The 13,096-nt window shown below is 37.2% G+C and overlaps 1 protein-coding gene across 2 annotated transcripts; it reads right to left on the reverse strand.

The window, feature by feature from the left end:
• Positions 1 to 1,196: 1,196 nt before the first annotated feature.
• Positions 1,197 to 6,448, reverse strand: LOC131631022 (uncharacterized GPI-anchored protein At1g61900-like). 2 transcript variants are annotated; one of them, XM_058901788.1, is made up of 8 exons: positions 5,996 to 6,448; positions 4,634 to 4,822; positions 3,947 to 4,552; positions 3,598 to 3,843; positions 3,445 to 3,456; positions 1,831 to 1,977; positions 1,706 to 1,756; positions 1,197 to 1,595 (listed from the first exon to the last, which is right to left on the reverse strand). In XM_058901788.1, exons 1-8 carry the CDS (start codon positions 6,036 to 6,038, stop codon positions 1,525 to 1,527), a joined length of 1,365 nt encoding a protein of 454 aa, XP_058757771.1. In that variant the 5' UTR covers positions 6,039 to 6,448; the 3' UTR covers positions 1,197 to 1,524. The 2 variants fall into 2 exon arrangements, with proteins under 2 accessions (XP_058757771.1, XP_058757772.1); XM_058901789.1 differs by lacking the exon at positions 3,445 to 3,456.
• Between the last annotated feature and the right edge of the window lie 6,648 nt (positions 6,449 to 13,096).

Consider the following 13,096-nt stretch of genomic DNA (forward strand, 5'->3'; position numbering starts at 1 on the left):
AAGAGAGTTTCTTTGAAGTGAGCATGTGATCGAGGCAAAGAACACAATAGTAACAGCGCTTGATCTTCATCATCGATCTTCACATCAATATTTTCAAGATCAAGAATCAGCTTGTTGAACATATCCAACTGCTCAGCCAATACTTTGTCTTCAATCATCTTGAATGAATACAAAGCTTGCTTCAGGTAGAGTCGATTTACCAGCGATTTGGTCATATACAAACTTTCAAGTTTCACCCATAACCCTGATGCCGTCGTCTCCTTTGATACCTGCCTGAGAACCTTATCACCAAGGCTCAACAAAATTGCGCTGTGTGCCTTCTCAATCATAGTCGTCTTCTCCGCTGCCGTTAATGCAGCATTCATGGCTGCCTCTCCCTTCAACGCTTCCAAACAACCCTGCTGAACCAGTAGGGCTTTCATCTTCAAGCGCCACAGACCGTGTTTGGAGAGTTTCTGGTGTACCCTATGGCGAAGTTGGCATGATATAGTTGTATCTTTGTATTGTGCTATGCATCATAGAGGATTGTTCCCCGGCCAAGGGTAGGTTCTTCGTCCCTTTCCCCCGAGGCTTAGCTCGGATCGAAGTGGACGTCTTCGTGCTCCACCGGCTAGATCTGAACGGGGGTGCACCAGCTACGTAGAAATGTGTTTTGTATGCCTCAGATGAGACGTCATGCAAGGAATGCGCTTAAGCCGTGTCAGAATCACATAAATGCATTTAGTCTGTATCAGATACACTATCAGGCAAACAATGCATTAAGTCATGTCAGAATTGCATAAATACGTTTAGTCTGTACCAGAAACGCAATTAGGCTAGTAATGCATTTAAGTAGAGTCAGAAACACGTAAACACATTTAGTCAGTATCGATTACGCAATTAGGCATTTCATCGCTGTTACCCCTATTAGACAGTGTTTTCCTCAGCATAATCATCAACGAAATCATTCTTGAGAGCCATCAAACAATCTTCAACAACACTAATTATTATACCTCAGCTCAAGTTTATAGATCAGATTTACCTAATTCTGTATCTTACAAACCATTTTTGTAAACACCATCATATCATCACCCAAATTGGCATCGAGTGGTTCAGTTCAGTGTTGACTGTCAAAGCATGGTTTTGGTTTAGGTTCCTCTTAACATGCTCTGGCCTATCAACATTTCTCTAAGCAAAATAAAAAAAGAAAGATATAATTCAGGTACTAATTACTAAGTACTAATTACAAAACCAACTTCAACATTAATTCAGGTATACATTTCAATCTCTGACATGTAGGTTATTGTATAACCTATGCTTTCTAAATTTCATATATACAAAAAAATTATTGCACAAAGCACATAATAATCATTAATCAATAAGGATCAGAAACATATCGGGCTTCACCTCCAACTCGGACCTCTCGGCCATAAAACCAGCTACATTTTAATGAGAATTAGCCTTTGACATTAACATCTATTCGAAAGCCCTTATCGTTGAAGGACTAGTAAAGCTGCGTCTAACTAACAAGAAAGCTCTCGTAAGTTACACGAGTGCCATCACGAGAAAGAATAAATTGACAAGAAGGAATATCAGCACGTCGCGACTGTAGAGACCTGCATAACATGAAAAATAAAATCATCGATATCAGTAACGTTAGTTAAACAGTGTTTAATAATTTCATAGATTACTGAATAAACCAAATAAATTGAAAAGATTCTCTTACAATTTTGGCCAGATGCAGCAGCAGCCGGAAGAGCAGGTATGATGACAGTTGCTGCAGTTACAATAAGGTAGAGTTGTCAAACAAATGAAAAAGAAATAGTTTTCACTCAAAGAGGGTATGCGTACTTTTATTGCACGACGTTGAAGAAGATCCTTGAGATGCAGAAGGCCAGGGAGCTGGAATATTGTCATTTAGATCACAAATGAAGCTAACTCCAGAAGTTTGGTCGAAAACAGCATCTGAAGGCAAGCTAGGTAATAGACAGCCATATTCTGTTTAGGGAAGATAATGCAACAAGTCAATTCACAGCATTACATTAAATGATAGAATACAATAAAGAGTAACTGAGTGACTTGTTTGAAGCATGTAGAAATAAATTAAAAATGCATTTCAATTAGTCCCACCAAAGCATGTAGATACATTTAGTACTTTTTGTTATGTGTCAAATGTGAGTTTATGTCCCACATTGAACGGAAGAGTTGAAGTTGAATACTTTATAATTGAAAAGACTCGTATACCTAATGTTTTAAGATTTTGAGTGAAGATGTGGTTTCTTACCGGTGTCAATATCTTAATGGCGAACACGAACTATGAGAACATTTGGTTGTACTAGAGGTAGGGGTGGGAATAGGTCAGGCTAGCCCTTAGAAGTCCCGAGTCTGTCTAGTATACGATAAATTTTTAACGCTTGAGTCTCCTATTATAAGCTTCTTTTTTCGGCATGGCCTGACCTTTTCAAAAATATGGCCTGGCCTGAAAGTCATCCCTAGCTAGAGGCGAATCATACTCTCTAGTTTAAGAGTTGTGTTCCAGACTGGGTCAAGGCTTATCCAGAAGGAAGCTTACACCCAAAGTCCATAAGCACACGCACATTTCACCTCCTAGAATAATCAACGCCTAATGAAGATCAAGAGGCGATCCACCAATCATGGAAGGAATCACTCAACAACCACACCGGGATTTTCCTCCATAACTCCTGAAAAAGTCCGTTGACTTCATCAAGGTCCTTGCACTCAAGAGAAAGGTACGCATTATTCTAACTACCTATCACTCACCTCAATCTTTCACTGACCTGAGCGTCTAAGTGTTTGCAAGTACAACACCCTCCACCGAGGATTTATCACAGTTGCTCTCAAGTAACACTGGCCGTCAATCGAGATCCCCCTAAGATTAGGTTGCTATCATTAATGTAACAATTTTGTATCTAATTCTATTGAGTTTGCAGGGGAAGAAGTTGCACACTGACATCAAGCTAAAGTTTGACGGGTCCGGTGCTTTTGATAATTCAGATATGGTCCCAAAAAAAGGTAGACTCGGATGAATAAATGTGTGATCAATTTAAAGGCCTGAAGGTGGGATATAATTATGGGTTTGAGGCGTATGATTTTCAATTGAGGAAAATACCAAATACATGCAGAAGAAAACACATTGTCAATGTACTAAAGAATCCTGTGATGGAGGATTTGTATGATGATAAAGAAATGAAACTACACAGAAGTTTGATTCAACGAAAAGAAGTCTGACATGAGTAAGCGTGAAGTTCAAAAAAGGAGGGGAACACGAGTGCCAATCTATGTGATAAAATACTATGGGCTAAATACATGCGATAAGCAAGCAAGTTAACATGACATACATGCAGATCAATTAAATGTCACAGAACCTTCTTGATAGAAGGATTAAACATACAAATTTCTGGTGATACTTGCAAATAATATATTGACATAACATTATGTAGTTACCTTGATTTGCAACTGAAGCATCCACATTGTTGATTTCCACACCAAGTTGAACAAGGAGGGTGAAAAAATGAAACATTAACATCAGACATGAAATTTATATGAATTAAGTGTTGTTGTGTTGCATACTGATGTGAAGAGAGAAGAAAGACAAACCTTGAAGTGAAAAATCCTTAAGGCTTATGTGACAAAGACTATAAACATCATCGACGATTTTCAACTTTTTTAATTTCATTGCCAAAGATTCTGCACAACCCAAAGCTTGCAAGTTAGTGATGAAACTCTGCTTCTGCAAGTGAGACACGTAGCTTTCCATGGCACCACAGCAGGCTGTTTTGTTACTTATCCCATTACCGCACCCCTGGGCAACATGCTTTGCGTCAGGCAAAACAAGTGGACAAACTGCGGCAGAAAACGTAGAAGATTTAAGCAAAAATGATGCATCAAGGAGCCAGAAGAATTAGCATCACTGGGAAAAATATAACATTATACTCAAACGAATTACCTTTGTTGATATTGCAATTAGACAGTCCTCTAAGAACTTTCTTTCCGTGAGACGGATCAAGCTTACTAGCTATCCACCGGAGTACTATATTTCTACAATCATTGACCCGAATCGAATGTTCAGGTAGAACATGTGATGCGTCTGAGTCCAAAACATTTGAACCTTTTGATGCAATTTTTGTAGCTGCTTCTAATATAGCATTGTGGCAATTTTGGTAGCAGCATTCTTTCACGGGATCAATGTTCTCACAAGCACTAAGCAGCTTAGTAGTATTCACCATGTCATAAAAATCATTCACATGTTTTACCGGGCAAGATGCCTCCGTGAGATTCAAAGAATTAACCGAACATATTTGCTTCAGATCACCATTTGCACCCTGTCCCATTAAAATCTGCTCCACATCGGAAAGGCAATGTTTAGCAGTGGTCCCATTTAAGGCAAGTACATTGGTATATTTACTGGATTGACCGACGAGAACAGTGAGAGTGGCTTCCAATTGCGGACAGCATATTACATTAGCCAGAACAGGCGCGAAAAATCCCCAGCAATCAATTGCCGTCACGCTTAGCAAACTTTTGGCAGTGGTGAAGTTCAAAGTGCAGAGTCCTGAAAGAAACATCAATAAAGAGTGAGAAAAAGAGATCATTGAAAATCCAAAATGACCAGAGAGATTATTTAGAAAATGACCTGATAACTTTGGGGTGGTAATATTGGTGAATGGAGTCAATGGTGAAGGCGCAATAAGAGGAAGAAAGGGTTGCAGTCCCTGCGGAGCGCCAACTGGTGCGATTTGGGGCAACATGGAGCCCACACGGTTATCCAATTGAATGTGACCTTGAGCATGATCAACTCTACTGCCGTGGGATTCACGCGAACCTGTGCCAAAATACAAATAAGAGAAAACAAAGTTCATGAGTGACTAAAGTAAACTTCAATATACATCATGATAAGCACTTAAATGTTGGCGCAATAAGGCCGATATCATAGAAGCTCCTTTGTCAATATGATAAAATAATCGATAATAATCATGTTAAGCCAGCTCGGTTGATAGCTGTGCAGGGACATCAGATGTAAGAGTGTGGGTTCTAACCCACGACATTTCACTTATATGGTGAAATTTCAGCCACTAGCGACTAGACAAAATACTACAACAACAACAACAACAACATCTAAGCCTTATCCCACTAGGATGGATCGGCTATATGAATCAACTTTCGCCATAATGTTCTGTCAAGGACCATGCTTCTACCCAAAGTAAAAGATCAATAATAACTACAATGGCCCTGTTTAGATAAACAACTTATTTGAAGTTTATAGTGCTTATCACGATAAGCACTAACGTATAACCTATTTCCATAGTAAAAGATAAAATAAACTTAAATTGTTTTCATATAAGCTATAACCTATTTTCGTCAGCTACCCTAGGAAACTTATGGTAAGAAGCTAAAAATAACTTATAAACAATGTCATAAGTTGTTTACATAAGTTCGCCCAAACATTCTCGCAAAACATAAGCACTCCATACCACAAACAAGAATGTTGCTTATCTAAAATTAGATAGTCTAAAACATAAACATCTATATACATAATATCCATTATTTCAAATGAATTAGTTTTGCACATCATCATCTGCAGCTAAATTGAAACCAAAATTCAAGAATGACCCAAAAATAATTCCAAAACCCTAACTGTGGCCATCCCACCTCATAATAACCAACATTAGAAATTAACAGCAAGAGAAACACAAACATAGAATAATGCAACTAAGTAGTGTTCATGAAACCAAGAACCAAACAAAATTCCATCATTAACAATCAAAAGACAATGAAATTCACACACACCCAATTCCAAATTTAGCAATGCTCAAATTTCAAACCCCAACAAAACTCCTCCACAAAAACAAAAAACCCAACTTAAGAAATCACCAAACCCACATGAATTCCTCAAAAACAAAACAACAAATCAACCCATTAACAATCACTCAAACAAATCAATAACAAAAAATAGCCATTTATAGCAATCAAGTGGCAAGAACTAAGAAGGACTTACAAAGAAGAAGAATGAACAAGAGCAACATATTAAAGTTCTTCATATCCACAAGAGTCAAAAGGTGAGTGTAAGCATTTGAAGATGAAAAAGAAGCATAATATGAGAGATCAAAAAGGTTGGAGTGAAAGAAGATTCAAAAGTAAGTGGGGACTATTACAACAAGGTTTTTCTCTCTCTCACTCTCATTGTTAATAGCTGTCTGTAGAGAGAGAAAGAGAGAGTAGACCCCACCATTAACAATGATCTGAGCTTACCATAACTACCGCATTTACACACAACTAGTTATCTCGCACGAGGCAAGCGTGTGAGAGACAAGTAGAAAGAGACACGATGTGTTGTGTTGTGTTGTTGGCGCTAACTCATGTAGCAGTTGGTAGATGGAGACATTTATTATTGAGAGAGAGGTGTTACTCCTACCTGTTCTGTTGGTTTATTTATCAACCTCCGCCATTTAATTCATGGGTGTTCTTTCTGGTTAATGGCCTATTTTAAGTATGATGAAATTTACTTTATACGAGCCTTTTTTTTAATCAACATCATTTTCCATTAATACATTTTTTATGTGGCTTTTTAACTTAATCAAATTGGGAATGAATGATAAGTTTTTGTTATCGATATATTTAAGATGAAAATAAAAAAAAGTATGAAAATACTCAACTTAAATACACCTATGATTATTTTTTTTAGTTACCGGTCCATAAATTTTTTCGTTGTTTTGGGTCGCTCATAAGGTCCCCAGACGTAAGTTCTAGAGACAAAACAAAAGAAGCAAATGCGATGAATCGATGTTCTTTCATTCTCATCTAAAGTAGACAATGTCGTTCGCGGATGTATTAATCAAACAGTTGTCTACACTACATTTAGCACTTCTCGCAAACTTTTTTAACCCTTTCAACTATAAAAGAGAGAAAGTGTATCATTTTCAGGTATTTAAATTCATTCTCACTCTTACATTACTTTTCATTCCCTCACTGACTTGGGTGTTGAAGTGTTTATCTTGCAGATCAACCTCTACTTTGTCGCACCGAAAACACAAGTTCGTCGTAGCAAAGCATTACCTCACCATTTCACCGATCATTTATATTTTTGAACCGAGCAATAGCTCTGTCTGTGAGAATCAGCCTCTGATTCCCCCGAATTTTCACACATAGATTTCTTTTGATTTAGAAATTCAGATATTTTTTTCTAAAGGTTCAGATATCCGTTTCTTGATCTTCCTTCTTGAAGCTTCAACATCTTCTTTCGATAGATACATCCTTAGATTTATCAAGCATGATAGCATCAAAAGCTACTCGATCTACAATTCAACAACAAGCAGTCGCTGAAGCTGCTAAGGCTCCACCTCTTCCTCCTTCTTCTCAAGTAAAAGGCAGTCTAGTTCTGGCGGTGTGTCATTCTAACCATGTGCAACGAGATTTTTCTCCACTAAGAGTTAGTTAAGGAGCATTTTCACTACGCCAAATTTGTCTTTTAGCAGCACCCCTACGAAAGCGCTTTTAGGAAAAAGCGCTGCTATAGGTTTCGCTAAAAACAAAATTAAAAAACACGGAAAAAAAAAACGCTCTTATAGGGGGGTTACGAAAGCGCTTTCAAAAAGCGCTACTATAGGGGAGGATATGAAAGCGCTTTTCAAAAGCGCTCTTATAGGGGGGTTATGAAAGCGCTTTTAAAAGCGCTGCTATAGGTGTAAGGCTACGAAAGCACTTTTATCCTAAAAAGCGCTGGTAAAAGCCTAGGTACGAAGGCGCTTTTCAGAAGCGCTGTCATAGCTTTTTTAAAATTAAAATTTTTAAAAACAAAATTATACTAAACGCGTTTGCCCTCGTAAATCCCTAATTCCCTCTTTCTCTCTTGCCATCGCAGAAAACTCAGAAATCTTTGAAATCATCTCAGAAAACCGTGAGCCACCATTCATCGTTGCCATCGTCGCCCAAAAGAGAACATTGTTGCCCACCATTTCAACTCAGAAAACTCACCATCTCAGCCATCGGAGAAGAAAACCGTGAGCCACCATATATTCTACGTTCTCAACTCAGAAGGTATTTTCCTAGTTTATTTATATTGATTATTCAATTTTATACTGTGAGTTACGTGTGGGATTTGGTTAGACTTCCAAAGAAATTGCTGGATAATAAAGAACCATGAGATTTGGGGTTAGTCCGGATAGTATTGAGGCTGTGAATGGTCTTATGGCCCTGTTAATGTTACTGTTGATTCACTTTATTATATTCCTCTCGATTATGGTTAGTCTTTCCTTCATTGCAATCTTATTCAATCATTCTTCCTAGAACTTTTCTGTGTGTATGCTTATGTATTTGTGTTCTTATGTTTGAGAATTGAGAGGGATGTTTTGGTTGAGGATGTGCTGAGAGTCTCATTAGACGAGAGTCTCTCAAGTTACTCGGGTAACACTACACAAGTTTAGGAGTGAGCATGAAGGGGTGTTAAGAGTCTTACAATTGATGAGTTTAGTTCTGTATAACTTTGTGCAGTGGCATATTGTTTGTTTTATGGCAATTGAGTAGAATGTGAGCAATGGGGCTATATTTGGTATGAGACTTATTGTAATTCGTATGGAATAAAAGTGACTGGATTAACAAAATTAGATCCGAGGTAAATTTCTTTCTCAAATTACTGGTATTGTGATGAATTTGTCTGAAATTGCCTGAATATATATGTTGCGTTTTATTGCTCCGGATTCATTCTGTATATACTGTGTTGTGCCTTAATTAGTTGTTTTTGTTTAGATTAATTAAGACATGGATAAGACATGGATGAAATCAAATCGATTGTCGAAAGAGTACGAGAAAGGGGTATCGAAATTCGTTAAGTTTGCGGTTGCGCACATTGAAGACCCGAGTCGAATGACGTGTCCTTGCTTGGGTTGCTGTTATGGGGGTCAGGTTGACGCGGTTCAGTTGGCATCACATTTACTACGGTTTGGAATTGATAGAAGTTATACATGTTGGAATTTGCATGGTGAGAAAAGTAACGGGAATGTTGAGTCGAGGTATAATATGACGTATGCTTCAAATGACGATTGCACAAACACATACGATTATGACCGAGTCAAAGAGATTGCATAAGCGCTTGAAGAAGATCTTGAGGATTTTCCCAAAATGTTCGAGAGGTTAGTAAGCGATGTAGAGAAACCGTTGTATGATGGTTGTACAAAATTCACAAGATTGTCTGCGGTGTTAAAGTTGTACAACTTAAAGGCGGACAATGGATGGTCGGATAAAAGTTTCACAGAGTTATTAGCCCTTATGAAAGATATGCTACCAAAGGATAATGTTCTTCCCAATCGAACATATGAGGCCAAAAAGATGTTGTCCTCTATTGTCATGAGCTATAATAAGATACATGCCTGTTCAAAAGATTGTGTTTTGTTTCGAAACGAGTATGCAGCGTTGAATGAGTGTCCTAAATGCGGTGCCCCTCGATATAAGAAAAAGTTGTCTCCTGCAAAAGTCTTATGGTATTTTCCTATAATTCTGAGATTTAGACGCATGTATTGTAGTGAAACCGATTCAAGACACTTGACTTGGCATGCAGATGAAAGAATTATTGATGGAAAGTTGCGACATCTGGCAGACTCACCACAGTGGATGAAAGTTGATAATGATTATCCTGAATTTGGAAAAGAAGCAAGAAACCTTCGTTTGTCATTGTCTACTGATGGAATGGATCCGCATGGTATTCAAAGTATCTCGCATAGCACCTGGCCTGTGATTCTTATTATTTATAACCTACCTCCATGGCTATGTATGAAGCGTAAGTACATGATGTTATCTATGTTAATTTCTAGGCCTAAACAACCAGGGAATGACATAGACGTATACTTGACACCCTTAATCGAAGATTTAAAGTTTTTGTGGGAGAACGGTGTGGAGGTTTATGATGGGTATAGGAAAGAAAGTTTCAACTTGAGGGCGATGTTGTTTGGAACAATTAATGATTTTCCAGCATACGGAAATCTATCAGGGTACAACAATAAAGGTCAAAAAGCGTGTCCTGTTTGTGAAGATGAAACCGATATGACACAATTGGATCTTTGTCAGAAGAATGTCTTTCTCGGTCATCGTAGATTCTTAAATTCTAATCATCACTACTATGGGTGGAGAAAAGCATTCAATGGAAAGGCCAAACAACGTAGTGCCCCGCCTTTTTTGACAGGTGATCAAATTTTTGAAAAGGTGAAAGATGTGAGCACTCAGTTTGGCAAGCCTTTTGCACATTTACTTGTCAAGGGTGGATGGAAGAAGAGGTCAATTTTTTTTGAACTTCCATATTGGAAGTCGTTGTACGTAAGACATTTTCTCGATGTTATGCATATTAAAAAAATGTATTTGACAGTGTTATTGGTACGTTACTCAATATACAAGGAAAGTCTAAGGATGGCCTTAACATGAGGAAGGACATGGTAAACATGGGAATGAGAACTGAATTGGGACCCGTGACGAAAGGAAGACGAACATATCTGCTACCTGCTGTTTACACTCTATCTAGAAAGGAGAAGAAAACATTGTGTAAGTTCCTCGGTGAAGTTAAAGTTCCAAAAGGCTACTCATCAGATATTAGAAGACTTGTGTCCATGAAAGACCTCAAGTTAAAGAGTTTAAAGACGCATGATTGCCATGTTATAATGGAGCATTTTCTACATACTTCATCGGTGAAAGAAACTAGTGATAAAGCTAGTATCAGCTGCCAAAAAAAAATTCCCGAGGTAATTATAAATTCTTTTTTCTTACAATTGTTCTATTTTTGTAATGATAATGACTCTATATTTATTATTGGTTTAGGGCATTTCATCTTGCCAAATATACTTATCGTCACCGGATTATCGCCTAGTTGGCAAGGGAAAAGTGCACAACACTTTGGGAGATTTACTTCACCATAGACCGCTCCCGGATGGACACCTGAAAGTATCAGTTGATGTTGTATTAGATCATGATGCGGTGCTACCGGTACCTGACATGGACTCAGAGACAACATTGTTGCGAGATGCAATAAGGTCATTTGTTGCATGGCCCTCAGACCTCATTTTCATTGGTGATGAGGTGTGTTGAAAACCATTATGAATCATTTAGTTTTCGAAAGTCAATTCTGAACCGCTACGTTAATTATTTTTTACATGATAATTTTAGACTACTCCTATAAAACCCGCAATTAAGGGTAAAGGGATTTTGCAGGAGGACGAGTCTGTTGCATCACTAAAAGAGGTACATTTAAAGTGTTAATATATGATCTGAATCTAAAACTGCATGATTTTATAATTTACCTAAGTTATATGATTTTTAGGTATCTGCTTGAGGGTCACAACAAGTGACGCAGCAAGTTCGTAGCGTACCACCTAAGGGAAAGGGTCCTCTGAAGGCCGTGGCAAAAAGAGGTGCTTTTGTGCCTCGATACCGGCAGACGCTCGGAACACTTGTTGATATGTCAGATTTGACGACAGGTGCTTTCCATGAAATTAATATGGATGAAGCTGTCTTTGGTATTGAATTCCTCGAAAAGGTTGCACTAGATGACATGAAAGAGATTTTTACGCATGACCAATTAGGCGTCGGTAATATTCACTCATACATCCGGTAATCCGATGAATATATTATTTAATTAGTTGAACAATTTATTTACACATTTCAATGAAAATAGTCTAATGTTTATTTATGTTTTTATTTAAGGTTGTTGTATGACAAAGTGTTGCGCGGGACTGAATTGTCAAACAGATTCCATTTTGTGTCTTCCTCCGATTGCAGCGGACAGACAATTGCTACGGAACCGGATTCAGTTAGACATCGCTTAGTCAATAGATTCATGACCACCGGCAATACAGAAAGTCTGTTTCTTTGGGCGTATAATACCCGACCAGTAGGGTTAGTTTTTCATTCTTGGTTCATCTAATCTTTGTTTCTTTTGCGTAGCAAAATTTTTATATAAACTTTTGTTTTAATTTATAGAGCACATTGGTTGTTGTTTGCTATCAACCCTGTAAAATAAGTGGTATATTTTCTGAATTCGGTAGATGGTGAGTGGACCAATTATCCGGCTATGAAGTCAACGATTGATAGGTAAGTGAGATCGTTCTAAATATTCGTGTATATTTATATATTTAATTATTTGTGAGATTGATCTAAATATATGCTTTTATATTTTTGTTAGATCAATACAAGTGTTCCGAAGTCAAAGAGACGCACAGGAATCCAGACTAAATCAAACAACATTACTTGGATCAAAGTGCAGGTACATTAATTTTCACAATTTTGCTTATAATAGTTATGCTACTTGATAAAACAAGACAAATATAAAATGTTATTTGTTTTTCTATGTAGTGTCCGCAACAGCGAAACAGTACAGATTGCGGATACTTTGTTTTGAGGTTTTTGAATGAAATCCTTCAAACGAATCAATTAGAGATTCCAATCACGGTATGAATTTGTAACTTAGGATAATTTATTATAATTTATTACATTTAACTAAATCATGCATATTATGTTTTTGTTATGTAATACTTTGATAACTTCTATGCTGCATCTTACACGAGACTTAAGTTGGAAGAAATCAAAGAGGAATTGTGTCAATTTTATATTCAGCGACTATTCATATAGGTATGAATACATTATTGTGTGAAACGTTTTATGAATACATTACTGTGTGACAGATTTTGATAATGACTTTGTGTTTGAGTTTCTTTGGTGGATGTTGGTTCATTTTGCTTAATATTAATTGACGATGATGATGTTGTTATATGAATCAAGTTTGTTGTTTGCTGAATAAGAGTGCTGAACTTTATTTTTGTTGTTGTTGAGTTTGATTCTTAAATAAGTGGTGTTGATAGTTTGATTTGAGACTGGATTGATGACACATTACATTGGTCGATTGAGTTGCAAATCACATGAAATTGTTGCTAATAATATTGTTGATGTTTCTGCAAAGTTAGTTTAATTGACCGTGTTGTTCTGTTCATACTTTGTAGGACCAGGACCGTGCGCTTGTCGGATTTTGAGAATTTCGGGCTTATATTATGATTTAGTTATTGTTAGAGATGATTTAGTTATATGTATCTGTTGTAAACATGTGAATTGAACTATAATGGTGTAT

This window comes from Vicia villosa, unplaced genomic scaffold (genome assembly GCF_029867415.1).
Source record: "Vicia villosa cultivar HV-30 ecotype Madison, WI unplaced genomic scaffold, Vvil1.0 ctg.000758F_1_1, whole genome shotgun sequence".
In the NCBI taxonomy this organism is placed as follows: domain Eukaryota; kingdom Viridiplantae; phylum Streptophyta; class Magnoliopsida; order Fabales; family Fabaceae; genus Vicia; species Vicia villosa.